General features: G+C 35.0%; 3 protein-coding genes and 1 pseudogene across 3 annotated transcripts; 1 reads left to right on the top strand and 3 right to left on the bottom strand.

The window, feature by feature from the left end:
• Positions 1-1,412: 1,412 nt before the first annotated feature.
• Positions 1,413-5,915, bottom strand: LOC114715586 (pentatricopeptide repeat-containing protein At2g17140-like). The gene is made up of 3 exons (XM_028900447.1): positions 5,550-5,915; positions 2,368-5,011; positions 1,413-1,813 (listed from the first exon to the last, which is right to left on the bottom strand). Exons 2-3 carry the CDS (start codon positions 4,866-4,868, stop codon positions 1,687-1,689), a joined length of 2,628 nt encoding a protein of 875 aa, XP_028756280.1. The 5' UTR covers positions 4,869-5,011; positions 5,550-5,915; the 3' UTR covers positions 1,413-1,686.
• LOC114715592 (beta-fructofuranosidase, cell wall isozyme-like) lies at positions 5,546-11,874 on the bottom strand (annotated as a pseudogene).
• A 31-nt stretch (positions 11,875-11,905) lies between these two features.
• LOC114715591 (cell wall / vacuolar inhibitor of fructosidase 1-like) lies at positions 11,906-12,519 on the top strand. The gene is made up of 2 exons (XM_028900453.1): positions 11,906-12,074; positions 12,173-12,519. The coding sequence occupies exons 1-2, from the start codon at positions 11,906-11,908 to the stop codon at positions 12,517-12,519; spliced, it is 516 nt and encodes a 171-aa protein (XP_028756286.1).
• A 1,052-nt stretch (positions 12,520-13,571) lies between these two features.
• On the bottom strand, positions 13,572-17,767 carry LOC114715590 (beta-fructofuranosidase, cell wall isozyme-like). Its single transcript, XM_028900452.1, has 5 exons — positions 17,735-17,767; positions 14,170-14,278; positions 14,043-14,129; positions 13,866-13,960; positions 13,572-13,751 (listed from the first exon to the last, which is right to left on the bottom strand). The coding sequence occupies exons 1-5, from the start codon at positions 17,765-17,767 to the stop codon at positions 13,572-13,574; spliced, it is 504 nt and encodes a 167-aa protein (XP_028756285.1).
• Positions 17,768-17,967: the final 200 nt, after the last annotated feature.

The raw sequence follows: 17,967 nt of genomic DNA, 5'->3' as shown, positions 1-17,967 counted from the left end.
CCGGGGTGAGTGCACGTGCCAAGGGGTAATTTAGTAAATGGGTAAAAAACTTAAGGATTGAATAGTTAAAAGTTTAGTGACTAGGTAGCAGTTAACGTACTGTGTCATAATTAAATCAAAATTTGAAAGACTCAAAAACTAATTTTTTTTCTAAAATATATGCTAATAAATACGAAAACATTTTGTTCACCATATGAACTTGGAAGTGATGGAATTTTTTAAAAAATGCTTAGTTTGCTTTTAGTAGCTCTTTCGGTCACCTCTTTTTAAAAGCAAAGCAAGCTTTTATTTTATTTTGTCTCTGTTGCAAGAAGTTCCAAGGTTCGAATGTCAAATTTCAAAGAAAGTTGTTCCTACCAAGTTGGAATTTTCCTGTGCTATTAGCGGGCGGAAATGACACAGCATTATCAAAACGCATAAATGCTTTCCACATATTGTTGTCGTCGCTACAACTTGTTTGTTTCATATTGAGAGATGTTTGGCTGCCAAAATAAAAATATTTTTCTACAAATCAAAATAAACTTCTTTATATTTATTTTGTATATTATAAAATTATTTTTAAAATTATAATTTGACTTTCGTCTAAACACCTTAAGAATGGAAAAGACAGCACCATATGGAAAAAAGGAGAGCAGAGAGAAAGACATTTACCCAAAGCTTAATCAAATCACTTAAAGATATACACACAATTATATTGAGTTACCATATGTTACAGAAAATTACAGCCGGAGAGTCACAGAGACAAAATTATTTTGAATAAGCAGATCAGCTTTTGCAGAGCCTCTCGCTGTGACATGTGTTGCATCAGAGAAGAAACCTTCTTTAGGTTGTACAGAAAGAACATTTAAACAATTGGAAGACTGGAATTATAAGCATTGCTGATTCACTGAAGGCCGTTTCCAGATACTAAACAAAATCTGTAACAAAGGTTTGCTGGCGTCGACATCGAAGGGAAGAGGGGTCGAAGTGGTCTGTGGGGAATGCTAGTTAGAGACAAAAAGCCACAAAAGATTAGAGCATGAGGCAACACTGTTTGGCGCAAAATTATGAAGCGATAAGAGACTATAAATGCACATGGAAATTACAAATTTTTTTAATTAATTTCTTACTTTTTTTCTTTTTGCATATTCTTTTTATAACATCACTTATATAATTTTTTTTTCAAAAAATAAAACTCATTGAGAGCTTTCCTTCTATTAGACTTCAACCAAAAAGAGAAAATGCCCCCACGGCGTAAAATCTAGTTGTAATCAATGCTCATCCAAACTTTAGGCCAACCATTTTAAAGCTGGATAATCAACTGCAAATCTAATTCAATTTTATTTTTTTTATTTTCAATTATATATTTATCATATTAATATATGAATAATCTAAAATAAAATTAAAATTCTTAATGTTATGAGAAAAAGGAATTGGATGGTCAAAATACCATCTCAGAAATATCACCGAATCATCAGAAAAGAGAGATTGTGCGATAATTGAGAGGCATATGAGGAATTTGTACACAGCTCAGTCATTCTATAGAGCTTCTTCAGCAGTTTTTATGAACTATTTTGTGTGTGTATTATAGAGAGAGGGATATTCTATTTCGTTCTTTGTAATATTTTAAGCCTTTACGTTCTCATGCTTCTCCCTCCATCTACCAAAAAAATAAAATAAAGTAAAATTAGGAAACTTGACAGAAATTTAACCACTCCCATCATAGTAATCGTCGAAATAATTTTTCAGAGGCTGCAAGTTTGATATGCTTCCTTGACCCCAGCCTTTTTGTACATGCTTGAGAGTTTTCAATGCAATTCCACTGCCGTCGTCCCTGTTAAAACAGGTAACAGATTATTAAACATGAATATTACACGTTACGCAGGAGTACACTTTTGATCTTAAAACGCAACGGCATTTCACACCTCACATGAAAATAAAATTTTTTTCACGTTATTTTGAATACCCAAGCATCCTAAATTGTGTGCACGAATGCCTATTAATATAAGGAAATAGCAATTAACGCAAAGATTATATCATGTCAAGAGTACCATGCTATATAACATTACATTTTCTGTAAACTCGGTGAATTATTCAACAGTTCTCCATAACAATGGTCATATCCCAAGAGATATGGTAGCAACCTTTAAAACTACACAGGCAGATTGACTAATCCCATCCGAAAATGTCAGTCACTCGCGCGAACCCTACACCATTTCAATTACTCTGATAATTTATAATTAAGACAGTTTTGGGATTTTTCAGGTAATCAACCCCCCTATAAGCCACAAAAGAAAAGAACAAGGTATGTCTCCCAAGACAAATTAAATAACAGCAAATGAAGAGAGATGAAAAAATTGGTGAAAAAGATTATCCTCATTGCAATACCTGTGTAATATATCTCGCCAGTCACTTCCACCAGCCTTGTTAATTTTTCCATTGATGTTCCTTCTTTCACTGTAGCAAGTCTTATTTCCATAGCCATCTCCTAAAGCCAATTTCATCATCTGCGTTGCAAGTTCATTAACTTGTTGCTTGTCTCCCTTTTCATTTAAGCCATCAATCACTGGCATGAATGATGAATGATCGAACTCGTATTTTCTATCAATCAATTTATGGAGAAGAAAATTAGCATCATTTAACCTATCATCCCGGCATAGCCGATCAATTAGATCTTTATACATGAAATTTTTCAATCCGAAAGATCTATCTAATGAAGCTTCAAACAACTCCATTGCTTCAGAGACCAGTCCTCCAGCTAGTAATTCATTGAACATCAAACTGTACAAGGGTTCCTTTTGGCCACATACGCTCAGAGCTACCTCAAATAGCTCATATGCAACTCCAAAGTCACTGGATTTGCAGAAAGCTTTTATCAATATTTTGAAGGAGGATATATTCGGGGTTATGCCCTTATCCAGCATTTCATGTAAAAGGGAAGTGGCGTCCTTTATCTTCCCTCCATCGCAAATATGGCTAATAATATTATTATATGTGCAAACATCTGGACATATCCCTCTTTCTCTCATCTCATCCATCAGACCATAGATTTCAAATATTTGGTTTCTACTTCCTAAGCCCATAATCAATGAATTGTAAGTCTGAATAGTCTTGCTGCAACCATTTCTCTCCATATCCTTCAGGACACGATAGGCAGATGATATCTTTCCTTGTTTACAGAAACTCTGAATGAATGAATCATAGACCACAGAATCAGGGTGCAAACCTTTTGCCATCATTTCTATAAATTTCTTTTTTGCTTCCTCGAGCCTCCCAACCTTGCATAGCCCATTAATTATGGTTGTATATGTGATCACATCTGGAAATCTATTTGATACATTTTGGATGTCATTTACTAGGCTGGCAATTAGGTTTCCTTTATCAAGGGAAGCAGGTCCGTTAGTCCACATCTCACTAACAATTTCAACCGCTTTGTCCAATTCACCCCTTCTACAAAGACCATTGACGACTATATTACAGGTAACTGTATCGAATTGGTATCCTTTTTTGTTCATCTTTTGCAGCATTTGCTCCGCTTCTGATGTTCGCTCCTCTTTCCAAAGGCTGTGCAGTAATATGTTGCAAGTGTAAGCATTTGGGGAACAATCATTCCTGATCATTTTCTGAAGAATATTTTTTGCCTCAATAATCTTCCCTTCGCTACAGAACCCATGGAGGAGAATACTATAAGTTACGGTGTCAGGGCAAATACCATTATTTCTCATTAGGTCTATCAACGTTTTTGCATCCGACAGCATATGTTTCCTGCAGAGCCCATCCATTATAATGTTGTAGGAGTATATATTTGGTTGAATTCCTTTGCTGAGCATTTCATTGAGAACTAACCGAGCCTCTGATAATTTCCCCTTTCTAACCAAGCCCCACAACCATGTGTTATAACTTTCTAATGTCATAAAATTACCAACTTTTTTCATTTTATCAAGCAGAGCACTCGCTTCCTCCAACATGCCCTCCTTGCAAAACCCTTTGAGCATTATATTGTAAGTTATGATATTAGGCCTTGGAAGTCCAAGCTCTTTGTCCATTTGCATGTCCCTGAAAATTCTTGACGCTTCTAAAATTTTGCCCACTCTACAAAGCGCCGATATCCTAGAGTTAAAAGTAACAACATCCGGAAATAGACCCTGGTCTCTCATCCTTTCGACTAATTTTTCAGCTTCATCAATTCGATCTTCTCTACAAAAGCTAGATATCAGAGTATTATACACTACCTTATTCGGGAAAGGATGACCATTCTTTGACTGGTTGAGAAGCTCTAAGCCTTGGGCAGTGAACCCAGCTCTACAAAACCCACGAACAAGAATCCCAATACTGTACTCATTTGGCTGACATCCCTTTTCAGACATTTTATCAAACAGGTCTCGAGCATCATCTAAATGACCAGAGTCACACAACAACTGAATTAAGAGATTAAACGTATAAGTTTCTGGTTTAACCCCAGCCGCAATCATGTCTGTGTACAGCCATTTAACAAAATCTGGACGGTTCCTTTTAAGACTAGCTTGAAGAAGTACATTGTATAAAGAAACCGCAGGAGGCATTGCTGGAAATCGAGTTCTAAGGGATTTGAAATGTAAGACAGCCTTATCAAGGTGGCCCAATGATGCCAGGATTTGAACAAAGGAAGTGAGAGACGCAAGGCCAACATCAGGGTTCCGTGAGACAGGAAGGAGTTGGGGGAGTTCATCGATCTCCTTGTGCATATGTGCGCCAATAAGGATACGTACAATGATAGGTATGGAACGAAGATAACAAGGAGATGAGGAGGAAGAAGATGAAGACAGAATGCGCTTGAAGAGATGCCATGCAAGTCTGGGATTCTTGGTGTTCTTGAAAAGAGCTTTGATAAGCTTTGATTTTTGATCCATTGAATTGATAAAGAGGTGAGGAAGCAGAAGCAATTCGTCAAGGCTGCAGTGCCAATGGCAGGAGTAATTTTTTGTGTAAAGAAATTGTAAGCCAAGGGCTTCCGGAAGCTCCGCACTGCCTCTCTGGTTCACTCAGGCTGCCCCTGCAAAATTACTAGTTGTTATTTAATAGTATCAATTTTTAGACTGAGATTCCAGCTTCGAATTAGTTCTTCACTGACCCAAAATGTTTTTTTATAAAGAGAAACTCAATATTGGTTTTGAGTTGGAACAATTCGTCAGTATTAGTCCTAGAAAATCACAAAGTGCTGCACGAAGAAGAAATTCAAGTTAGAATGAACCGACAGCTAGAATCATACATGAGACAGAGCGACAAACACCAAGACTTCCAAAATGGCATTGTTTTCTTTAATGAAATAGCGTGAACTATGGATCACCAAAACAACTGGGATTACATCACTTAAACCGAAATGGCGGCAGTGGATTACAATGTCACCAAAGTGATGTAATCCTAGTTGTGGTCGTGGCAACCATTAAGCAACTTCGATTCTCTCACCATTAATCAACAGTCAAAGTCAACAACTTGAATTGTCTTTCACCATTAATCAAAATCCAAATTCAACTTTCTCTTGGTTATCATTAATCAGTCACATCCACCGAAGGAGGGCAGTAGCAACTTACTGGCGGACGAAAGAATCTGGGAAGTGGATGTTGGGTCGCCTATCTTCGAGAAACTGAAGCCAGAGGAACTCTCCAACGGGAGAATCTCCAGTCGAGGCATCGAGCAGGTCAGAACACATTTCTCGAGGCAAGACGAAGAGGTAAAAATCCCGATTTGAAGTGCTGGCTGATCTTGAGTGGAACAACAACGATGCTGGTGACAGGAGAGCAAATCACCTGAATAGGCAAGCTACGCTATGGCAATGAAACTTTACTAAGATGGCTAAAGCAGGAATGAAATAGAAAGGATAGCGTCGGAGGCAAGAGATCACGTACAGTGGATGGCAAAGTGTGTGTGTGGTATGCGGATGGTGGTCAGTGGAGTCTCGCCAAACAGAAAAGGCGATAAGCGAATCAGGGAGGGATGGAGAGAGGAAGAAGAGAGAAATTAGAAGGCTATTTGGATCAAGTACGAGCATGTGCCAATTGAGGGAGAAATGGACATCTAAAATGGGCCACATTAGATTTTAAGGCCCAATGACTTCCTCTTCTTATTTTCTGTTTTCCAACAACACCAACTGACTTCTACTCGGTTATGAGGTGGTCCAAAATTTAGATTCCCTCACCAAAAGAGATTGGGTTTAGCAGAGCCACCAAATATGATGAATTAATATTTAAATTTTTATTAAAAAAATATTTATATTTACCATCTGATAGTACCTTGTACATGATTGCCTCTAACAGATATAGATGTGCTTAGCAAAAGAAAACATGAGACCCTACTTTCACTATGAAAACTTTATCTTCACATATACATAAATATCTTGTGTGTATAGTAATAAAATTTAAAGGAAAAATATTTATCTGCTTAATATCTGGATGAACCAGAAATTCGAATTGCAACAGCAACATTTTGTTAAACAAAATACCAAGAAATTCAAACCCCTTAATGAAACCCCACAACCCCTCAACTTCACAAAACCCTCAACACTAGGGTTAATGTTTCTTCTGATTCTAAATATACTTCACTAGTCCTATTTACAGGGCAAAGAAAGAAAACATTTTTTTGTTCTATTTATAGAGTACTAAGATAAATTTTTTGTATGGATATATAATTTTACCCCTCATTTATTATTGTATTGATTTTGTTTACATGAGGTATAATATATATTAAATAAGGATAAAATTGAAAAGTTATTAAATTTTAAATAAAAGTTAATGAAGTTTAAGGTTTTTCTTGATCTGTGTAAAGCATGATGGAAGTGTCTTATAAATATGATCAGAGAATTATATCACTTTTAATTATTTCATCAACAAAATTAAGAACGGTTAGTTATACCATTAAAATGGTCTTAAAATTGATTTTTTTTTATTTTCACTCCTAATTTGTAATTAATACCGTCATTTAAAAGGAAAAAAAAACACCCTCTCTCTATATATACACTTGTTGGAAATTGCAATAGGGACATTTCTTGGAAAAGCATTAAATATTCTAAACGCTCATGCAAGAGTAATCATATTTTTGTCAAATAAAACCTGGTCATATTGATCCCACTTTTATAGTGCCCAGTTTCAGTTACGTTTGATGCGTGCTTTCTTCATGCTCCAAGCATTCAATGTGGTCATCTTGACGTCAGCAGCACCATAATTGAAGACATAGAATTGAGCCTCGCCATTGATTGACAATGTGGGGTAAACTCTGGCTGTGATCACTGCCTTACCTTCTTCTCCAAAACTCTCCACCACCAAGTGATCAATCTGTGAAAAATGGAAGATCACACGCGTTATATAAGGATTTTAAACCAACATAAAGAATGAAGTTTATGGATGTCATATTGATTTATTTGCCACTCACCAAGCTTCTAAGTGAGAGATCCTTGTAAGAAGGGTCAACATCAAGGAGGGTCCCTTGATTGGCGAGGTCATGATACTTATGATTCATCGAAGACCTGTCAAAGTTTTGCATCTGTATGTCAGATAAGGATCGGAAACTAAGAAAATTGATAAAAGCTTGTGAAGAGGATAAGCACAAACCTGCTTTGATCGCTATAGAAGAGGACCAAAGGTTTGTGTTGGTATATGAAGATTCTGAAGAAGACGGCAGTATATTCTTTCAAGTCTTCTGAAGCAAACGCAAGCAAGCCAAAAGGTCCCAGACCACCTTTTACTGCTGCACCCTTACTGCTACAAAGAAGCTAAGGATTCACCCAGGAGTCCCACACTTCTGCCTTCCCAAACTCATTTGATTCAAATGAAACTTCAACATCAGCCTGCACATGTGTTGACGTAATCTCAAACTGATTATTCTAAATTATTTATTATAATAAACATAAAGGAGGGTTGTTAAGATTTACTTGTGCAGCTGTGACGCCAGTGACTTGAATGTGTTGGCCAGCCTTGAGCACCCTGGTTGCCCAGCTGATTGGTTTTCCTCGCAACTTCTCGATTTCGACCACCGGCCATTGCACCAACTGGTTCCCTGACTTTTGAAGGCAAATCACCCTTGGTATAGCCTACAAATTACACCAAATGTTAGTTCAAAATATTTTCTTTGGCAAAATATTTGTGCTAGGTTATTGCGTCTTCAACTTGACATTTATGAAAGTATCAAAGAATTTGTTTCGAGGCAATGTAAATATAGCGTCCACTTACCTGTATTCCTGACCATCCTCTCTTGACATAAACAAAATCGCTTGAGGATTCGTTGACCCAGCCTAACAAGATCCTTCTCTTCTTTGCATCATCAAAAAACGACTTGGAGGCATAATATTTCCCATAGTCATATCTCAAAACCGAATCAACATTCTTGAATCCGGTATCCGGGATAAACTTATCCTTCTTAGCATCATAAGTCCCAATGAGATAGTGATCATGTTTTGTATCGTCCAAACTAACTTTAAGCACATGCCTCACAAAAGGTTCATTAACAGAAGCATCAACACCAAACTTGGACTTACACAAAACTGGGAAGAAATCAGGACAATCCCATATTCCAGTGCCTTTAGCAGAATAAAGAGGGTGTTTGGCTTCAACCCAATTCACAAAATCTTTGCTTCTATATAATAAAGCCACCCCTGTAGTGTTCCTTTGATTCCCAACTAGACTCTATACACTACAAAAAAAATTGACTTTCAGCGGCGATAAAAGTCGCCGCTGAAAGTACAAAAGTCGCCGCTGAAAAGTCGTTGCCGTAACAGCCGTGGCTGAAAACTTTCAGTGGCGACTTTTTTGTCGCCGCTGAAAGTAATGCCTAAGAAGAATTGGCTTTACCAATGTCACGTCATCACCGTCGATGCCATGTCATCGTCTCTGGCCGCCACGTCATCACCGTCGTGACCTCCACGTCATCGCCATCGGCAGCCACATCATCACCGCCGACCGCCACATCATCACTAGCCACCTCCACGTCATTGCCACATCACTCCTCCTCGCGACGTCATCGTCCAAATATTTTCATCTTAAATGTGTCTTCTTCCAGATTCGAACTCGTGACCGTCTCCTTTCGTGTCCAACCTTCTTGCCGCTGAGCCAAATTGAATTTGTTTATTAATATTGTAAAATAAAATATATATTATTATATTATACTTTCAGCGGCGACACTTTTGTCGCCGCTGAAAGTCTTGGTTTCAATGGCGAACTTTCAGCGGCGACTAAAAAAGTCACCGCTAAAAGTCCACTTTTGGCGGCGACAAAAAAAGTCGCCACTGAAGATTCACTTTCGGTGGCGACACTTTTGTCGCCGCTGAAAGTCTTGGTTTTAATAACAAACTTTCAGCGGCGACTTTTTAAAATCCACTTTCGGCGGCGACAAAAAAAGTCGCCGCTGAAAGTCTTGGTTTCAATGGCAAACTTTCAGCGGCGACTTTTTTTGTCGTCACCTAAAGTCTGTTTTTTTGTAGTGATAGTGCCCATCTTTGCCTAACCAAGTAGTGGTGGGGTCTCTGAATGAGCTTGAATTGATTCCATTAGCCCTAGTTGGAGGGATCTTAACCCATTCCGTAATGTATGGGTCTGAGGCATCTTTGGGGAAGGCCAAGTTTTGAACTTGACGATTTTGCAGGTCAACTCCAGTATATAAAATGGCAGGCTCGCCACTTGGAAGAATCATGGCCGATCCTGACCAGGTACCATTGATATCAAATGGCTCAGATGGATGGATGGCTGTGTCTAGTATGGTCCAATCAGCGACATCCTTTGATACTGAATGGCCCCACACTATCTTCCCCCAAACCCAACCAGGATATTCAGGGTTGCACTGATAGAACAAATGATACAGCCCCTTGAATCTCATCGGCCCTGAACATATATTAAAGTTGTTACAAAATTAATGCCAACTTTTCTACCTCTAACATGCATGGGACAATTTGTATGGATATATATACCATAACATCTGTGCGTGTTCTTGTGGAGTGTAATTATTTACATTTGTGATCCTGGTGTCTACACACACACACTGACACACACAATGTGTGGTGCTATTTCCAAGAAGTCATGTCCGAAGAAAAGCAAAAATTGCTGAACATCATTACATTATCCGGGGGCAGGCAAGTACTAAAGGAGGAAAAATGGACAAAGAATACAGTAAAATATGTGCATGCCAATTTTTGATTAAATTAGTATTTTGATCCTGTAATGTTATTTATCATTCTTTTATTTGGTTTCTTAACTAGCTAGGTTTGCTTTCTGCAGAGTTGATCCTTATCAACAAATTCATATAATGAACAGTACAGTTAGTTTCATTTACAGAGATGTAGAACATAGTTAATCTTATATTTTTAACCGAAAGGAGTAATATATGGAATTCTGTTCAACAATGGTTCTCCCTCCCAATCACGTCTCCTTCGCAATCTATACCGTACAATGAGTCTAATGGCAAGTGAAATTGCACAAAACACAAGCAAATCATAAATAAAATAAATGTTGACCCCTTTTTTAAAATACTTTTTAATCAAAGGGGGTGTTTAAAATACTCCAAAATTGCTTTTAAAAGATAGCCTTTTGCAAATCGAGACAAATTTCTTTACATATTTATTTCATATATTGTCAAATTACTTTTAAAATTATGGTTTAGTTTCCATTCAAATGCTTCTAAATAGTGCAAGGTAGACCTATATGAAACCTTATAAATATATATATTTATATATATAAAAGACTAATTAGGTTTGGATTTTCGTGGTGGGGATCGACATTTTGCAATGGAAAGATGGAGCAATCGAAAAGGGGGGGCCAAAAAAAAAAAAAAAAGAGGAATGCATATTAAAGACAAGAACACTGAACGAATAAGAAATGCGAAGGACCAGCAGGCTCTCGTAACCATGAGGAGAGAGAGTATTATTTCTTCCAATTCTTATTAATATTATAATTCGCATCCTAGAAGAAATGCATAATTCTTATTATAAATCGGATGAGATATGAATTAAGTTTTTCTAATATTGTCCTTATTTAGAATCATTAACAACGAGAGAGAATAATGTAATACAAAATTTAAAATTTTTTTATTTAAAAATAGGTAAAAATGAAAATTCATCTCATTTTCAGACGAAGTTAATGATTTAACCACCTCTTATAAATTCTAGTGAGGTCATTAGAGAAGTGCCTTATAATAGAAATCAGAGTATTATCTGATTATCTCCTATCCATAATATAAGGGGTCAATTAAAATTTCTCACAAATTAAGAAATATTATTTAAGTCATTAAATGTGTTTTAAATTGATAAAAGTTAACTTTTTAACCAATGAAAAAAGGTAACTATTTTACCCTATTAAGGGGGTGTTTGGCAAAACCAAAACCTAGGTTTTAGAATCGCTTTTCCGCAAAACGAGGTAACCTCCTCCACATATTTACTTCGTAATCCGTAAAAGCATTTTTGAAACCATAGTTTGGTTTCTATCCAAACACCCCCTAAAGAGTTGGATTGAAAAACTCTCTCATCTTTCTCCTACATTTAAAACTCTCTCCTCTTTATAACAAGAGGTAAAAGTAAAAAAAAAACTATATTTGATTACCCTGTCAATTTTTTATATTTTGGATCAAAATTTTTTTTTTTCATAAGACTTCTTTTATTATAAACTGGAGGAAGTACTTTGAAATCTTTTTTTTAAAAGTAAAAACAAAAGGCAATTAATGATTCACAAGAGGTGGTAATTAATGACATTTAAGAACATTAAAATTTCAAAACTAAATATTTTCGTTATTAATTGAATAAAGATCCAAACCCATTATTATTGTAGTTTTCATGTTATATATATATATATTGTGCCAAAACTGCTTGCATGTTATATAGCGCTAGCTGAAACAGACCAAGCACCATTCAATTTTGCGAAATACAGTACAGTACATCCCCATATCTATCTTCATTTCCATCATCATGAACAACATGAAATCTCGTACGCTAATAATAATCTTTACTATCGTCACAATCTCCATAATATCACCCAGCCGCTGCAATAACCTGATAGAGAATACCTGCAAGCAGACCCCTCGCTACAATCTGTGTGTTCAATCTCTCAAATCGGATCCCGCTAGCTCCGACGCTGATGTCAGGGGTAATAAACCACAAATGTACACTGACATGTTAATTATCCTATTATTTATCTCTTTTCATTAATCATTGAATCAATCATCGAATCATGAATATTCACAGGGCTAGCTCTAATTATGGTGAAAGTCATGACGACGAAAGCGAAGGGCACGGGTTATAAGATCAAGCAGCTCCTAAAAAGTGGACATTTAGAACCGAAGCAGGAGAAGGCACTGAGATATTGTGCTGACTCGTACAAAAATGTGATAGAGTTGTATGTTCCGGGAATTGAGAGAGCTTTGGAAACAGGAAACCCAAAATTTGCAGAAGAAGGCGTAGTATCTACTGGAATGGAAGCCAAAGATTGTGAAGAAGAGTTTTCCGGCAGCACATCACCGCTTACAAAAGAAAACAACGCTATGCGCGATCTTGCGGCGGTTGCTGTTGCTATTTTCAGGCTATTGCTATGAGAATTGAAACGGCTGATCACATTATTGCCTCTAGTTTTTCTCGGTAAAAGTACTTTACCATAATTCCAGCAATTGAGAAAAAGTAAAATCATATAATATATATATTTAAATAATTATATTCTTTCCCAAAAGATTCATTTATTTAATATATATAATAAAACATTAATAAAATAATATTTGTATTTCCACATTAAAATTGGAAAAATATTGTTGTTGCATGAAAATACTAATCAAGTAGTGTGTATATTCATCCAATCTTCTTGTAGACATAAATTCTTAAATAAACTAGTAAAAAAATGATAAATTATGTTGGTACAAATTAGGAATGTGAAATGAGACTTGAATCCTGTTCATCAAAGGTTCTCCTACTCATCTCTAGGCCCAAAATCTAGACCGAACAATGAATCTAACGTATTCTAGAAATTTGTCGTGAAGAACTTGTGCTATTTCGAATAAAAAAAATATAATAACTGAATTGGTATGAGTTTAAAAGAATTATATATAAGAGAATAGAATTATTTCAAGTTGTTCACTCAAAAATTCACCCATATCAAACTTAAATTGTTGTCGAGAAAAGTGAAAGTAAGACTACTGGCAAGGTGGCAGGATATAAATTTCGTGCATACTGCATTAACGCAACCTTTCTTGAAAATTTAATTATTTCATCCCATCAAACAATTTAACTTTTCAAACTTGAAAGATAGTTATTATTCGTTTGAAACGTAAAGATCAACACAGACAACCCATTCAACAACATATAATAGACACCAATTAACTGGCAACGCTAAAAGGCCTTGTTTGTGATTACAGTACTGTTTTTGCATAGTCTAATTAAATTAGTGCCTTTACATTTTGTAATGGATGATCTCTGTATATAATATTATGGAAGAGCTAATTGGAAAATCAGAAATGGCAATCAGAGAGAAAAATATAACTTGTTTATTATACTTTGGTAGTACAAACAAAAAGAACATTTATAAAATCTGTTGTATTAATTGTTCATGTAACGAATCCAGCTAGTATTATTGTATCCCACTTTTTTGAGCTCAGTTTCAATTGATTTGTGCTTTCTTCATGCTCCAAGCTCTCAAGCCGGTGATCTTCACATCAACAGCACCGTAATTGAACATATAACGTTGAGCCTCATCATTGATTGCCATTGTGGGGTAAACTCTGGCTGTAATGACCGCTCTACCTTCTCCCCCAAAACTTTCCACTACTGAGTGATCAATCTGTGAAAAAGGGACAAGCAAAATTATGTAAGTATTTTCCAGTGCGTTTTTGACATATGGGAACAAGGAATGAAGTTTATAAGAGCATATGGTTTTATTATTATTGCAACTTACCAAGCTTCTAAGTGAGAGATTCTCATGAGAAGGGTCAAGATCAAGAAAGGTGCCGTAAGTGGTGAGATCATGATCGATATAATTCATTGAAGACCAGTCAACAAAGTTTTGCATCTGTATGTCAGATAAGAATCAGAAAATAACAAAATTGATGTTGTAAAGAGGATAAGCACAACCTGCTCTGATCGCTACAGAAGAGGACCAAAGGTTTGCGTTGGTATATGAAGACTCTCAAGAAGACAGCAGTATAGTCTTTCAAGTCTTCTGAAGCAAACGCAAGCAAGCCCAAAAGGTCCCAATCCACCTTTTACTGCTGCACCCTTTCTGCTACGAAGAAGCTGAGGCTTCACCCAATGGTCCAACACTTCTGCCTTCCCAAACTCATTTGCATCAAATGACACTTCAATATCAGCCTGCCCATACGGAGAAGGAGATTAAAACTATCTCAGTTCAGCCACACCAATTTCAGGAAATTAAACTAATAAAATGTTTAATCACTACTAAGCCATCCAAATTAAATTTTAACGGTTTAGACGCTATTCATCATGACATACAGTTTCATAGTATTCTATACGAGTAAAACTCTTTTAAAGATTATTATATTTATTGTGCCTAACAAGTAACTTATGGGCCGGGTTCATGTAATCTGAAACTGATTATTTTAAATTATTTACTATAATATGCAATATATATTTAAAAAATAAATAAATAAAGTAGGTTTCCTAAGATTCATCACTTGTAGTGCAGCTGTGACACCAGTGACTTTTTTTCTAAAGCGCCACAGTTATCTTCCATAATATCATCCCTTCTTCTCCTACTTAATTATGGTTGAAGTAGTATCAATAGAGGCAATATAGAAAAATTTGATAAATATGAAAAATATCTTATATCTAAAATTAAAATTAACTCAACAATTAGGTCGTATAGAATTAAAATTAACTCAACAATTAGGTCGTATATTAAATATGGGAAGAATACAAATTAGAGTGATCACCTAAGATAAGTGAGAGAAATTCAAATAAGAAAGGATTAGATTCAAGGGGTTTTTCCGTTGAGAGGACTCAGGTGCAGAGAACAAAAGGGAGTGGTGTTCTGGGAGACTAGCGATCGACTGGTGCTATCTGAAGCCCAAGATGAAGGTGACGATCAATTTAAAGTCATGCAGTCAGGGTATATGTGTCCTTTCAAACGTGTCTTTATTTGTGTTTGTTCTTCAACATAACTCTTCCAAAAAAAATGGAAGTCGAAACCCTTTGAATTATACACGTAGGAAAAAATGAGAAAAATGAGCAAAACTGGTTTGTTTATTTATTAATTATATTATATTATATTTTGGATATTATAATTATTCGATTATTCTAAATATTCAATTACTTTGTTTTAAATAAAATATCTGATGTGACTCACTAGTTATTTTCTTATTAAATTTAGGGGTTAAAGTATACATTTAGTCCTTTAACTTTGCAGAAAATTTCAATTTCGTCCCTTCACTTTAAAAAGTATACAAAAAATGATGACTTTAGGCTCTTAAATGTTGATAAAACATGCTCAAATACTAACACATTAAGTTTTTTTTTTAAAATAACCATGATTGTTACAAAAAATCATCATTCAAGCCTAATGGTTTTTGGGTTAAAGGATCAAATGTATCCTTTTTAAAATTAAAGGACCAAATTAAAACTTTATATAAAATTAAAGAACTAAATGTATATTGTAGTCTAAATTTAGGTTAGGACCCTATTTAGAAATTAGAATTGATTAATTATACTTAAATTTTTTCTTATAAAAAAATTATATTTAAAGTTGTCTCCTTTTTGTTCATTAATAGAACTCCGATGACAATCCAATTAATCACGGTTCGCAGTAGAGTTGTTCTGTTAGAAACATTTTATTTCTTGCAGCATGCATTTTCAAATCGGTCACCCTTTTATATATAGCTGACGTGTCAATTAACTTATATGCTTAGCTGTAATGATCAGATGTACGTGTATAACTTACTATCAATGAGTTCACATGCCTCAGTTTAGTACTTCCATTTAGAGCTGTCATTCATTCTCTTGTTTCCTTTAGTTCTCTGACTATATATGTATATATGGTGATCATTTTTCTTTTCCTTTAAAATTTTCCACATGGACAACTCGCAAGAACGAAAGTTATCAAAGAATTTTCCTTAGAAATTCTCCAAGTTAGAATGTTGTAAACATGTTACTTTATAAGATTTATAATTACTATCAAATGCTACATCTTATTATTAATACAAGATACAAGATCTAGTTTGCTAATTTAGAGAAATTAAGAAAGCTAAATAAATTATTCAATAATAACGTATGTTACAAGATTTTTCTTTTTAAATGTGAACCATTAGATTATATACCAGTTTATAAGTCAAACAGAAAAATAATAAATATTTTAATTTAAACTAATTTATTTAGCTTATTTCATCTTTTCAAATCAGTCAACAAAATTTTATATTAAAGAGAGAAGGTAATATAATATATAGTTTTAGGATTTCACACGTTGAATATTTCTAATTTCGCCTTCAATTAATTCTGTTACAAGTATAATGAAACAATCGACTGTCCCACACCATCATCTTATTATAGTAAATGTTCGGCAAAAATGGCATCCCACCACAATTGTCCATAGCCAAACAGCTCATAACATCACTTATTTTAGACGTCGTGCATTAATTTACTTTAAAATGTTATACTTATATATATGCTTTATAGTAATATATATTTAGGCACAGTAGGAAACACTACTCAACAAAAAAAACAATGCGCTCCTCGGAGCTTTACAGTCTTATCCTGTTTGAATAGTAATATAGCTAAATTTGGTTATTAGAAATAGGCTCATTTTTAATATAATATAATAATGGATATATTTCAACTGGGTTTTTCTATACACATTTTTTGCTTTTACCTCGCCATTTCCAAAATGGGAAATGGGACGCCCAAATAATGTTAGATAGCAGCTGAGCTTATGCCAATAAACTCTCAAGTTGTTATTAAACTTAATTAAATATTTAAGACTTCATTAAAAGAAATAAAAAGAAAAAGGAAGGAAGTAAAAAGCATATAGAACCATGTAATGTGTACTACTAGTAAATTGAAAGCATTAACACCTCACAAAATATACCGTCAAATTCGATTCGGAATTACTCAATGCTTCTTTCTCTAATAAACTATGCACCTAATTAATGCTCTCCAGCAGATCTAGTTATATTCACTTTCTTGCCTCTTTAAGTATTTCGTCCCCTACCTCTTTCTTCAGTCTATTTATTAATTGGAAAGGACATTACGAAACGCAAGAAGGGACTTTTAAAGTACTTCAACCCCTCATCGTACTTAGCTTGGAACATAATGACGCGGAAATTGATCAGTTTCAACATGAGGAGTCTTGTGAACAACAAAAAATGGCTGGATCCTCAGTTGGCTTTTGTTTTCAGCACGTAATTAATACACACACCTCTGGTCCTATTTATAGGGTGGAGAGATAATATATTTTTGTGTCCTATTTATAAAGCACTGAGAGAAATTTTTTGTATGGATGTACAATTTTACCCTTCATTTATTATCGTGTTGACTTTGTTTAAATAAGATATAATGTATATTAAATAGGAATAAAATTGGAAAGTTGTTGAATTTTAAACGAGTTAATGAAGTTTAAAGTTTTTCTTGATCGATGTGAAACATACTAAAAGTGGTTTATAAATAGAACAAGAGAAGTATATATATAAACCAAGTTATAGTGTTTGAGCAATTAATATGGTTGGCCTTTGTATTAAATAGAGTCATTTTGGGGTCATATGTCGTCGTTTCAAGAAAATGATAATTCATATACAAAGCTAGATACAGAGATAAATTTACGCCTCGGTCACTCCTCTTCTTCACCGTCTCCATTATTATTATGGTTTCATCTTGTTCATACCATAGATTATGGGCCCATGCTTGTTTGGTTGGGCCATTTTTTCCTCTGGTCATAATGTCAGGCAAAAATTGGCCACGAATATGGTGATTGTTAATTTGAGTAACTGGGCATCACTTCTGGCCTCTGAATACTTCCATAAACAACCAGTGTGGAAAAAGCCCAGAAGTGAAGA

Source organism: Neltuma alba, unplaced genomic scaffold (assembly GCF_004799145.2).
Source record: "Neltuma alba isolate B1F8T4 unplaced genomic scaffold, ASM479914v2 tig00011601_pilon, whole genome shotgun sequence".
In the NCBI taxonomy this organism is placed as follows: domain Eukaryota; kingdom Viridiplantae; phylum Streptophyta; class Magnoliopsida; order Fabales; family Fabaceae; genus Neltuma; species Neltuma alba.
This window is presented reverse-complemented; position numbering and strand designations above follow the sequence as displayed.

What these genes read in the sequence shown, in the direction of transcription:
- LOC114715590 (XM_028900452.1), bottom strand. Translation starts at nt 17,767, where the DNA reads ATGGAGACGGTGAAGAAGAGGAGTGACCGAGGC. An exon ending in AGAAGAGGAGTGACCGAGGC is followed by an intron (nt 14,279 to 17,734) that starts GTAAATTTATCT and finishes CCGTATGGGCAG; the next exon opens with GCTGATATTGAAGTGTCATT. An exon ending in AAAGGGTGCAGCAGTAAAAG is followed by an intron (nt 14,130 to 14,169) that starts GTGGATTGGGAC and finishes CGTTTGCTTCAG; the next exon opens with AAGACTTGAAAGACTATACT.
- LOC114715591 (XM_028900453.1), top strand. Translation starts at nt 11,906, where the DNA reads ATGAAATCTCGTACGCTAATAATAATCTTTACTATCGTCACAATCTCC. An exon ending in CTCCGACGCTGATGTCAGGG is followed by an intron (nt 12,075 to 12,172) that starts GTAATAAACCAC and finishes GAATATTCACAG; the next exon opens with GGCTAGCTCTAATTATGGTG.
- LOC114715586 (XM_028900447.1), bottom strand. Translation starts at nt 4,868, where the DNA reads ATGGATCAAAAATCAAAGCTTATCAAAGCTCTTTTCAAGAACACCAAG. An exon ending in TGGCGAGATATATTACACAG is followed by an intron (nt 1,814 to 2,367) that starts GTATTGCAATGA and finishes CTGTTTTAACAG; the next exon opens with GGACGACGGCAGTGGAATTG.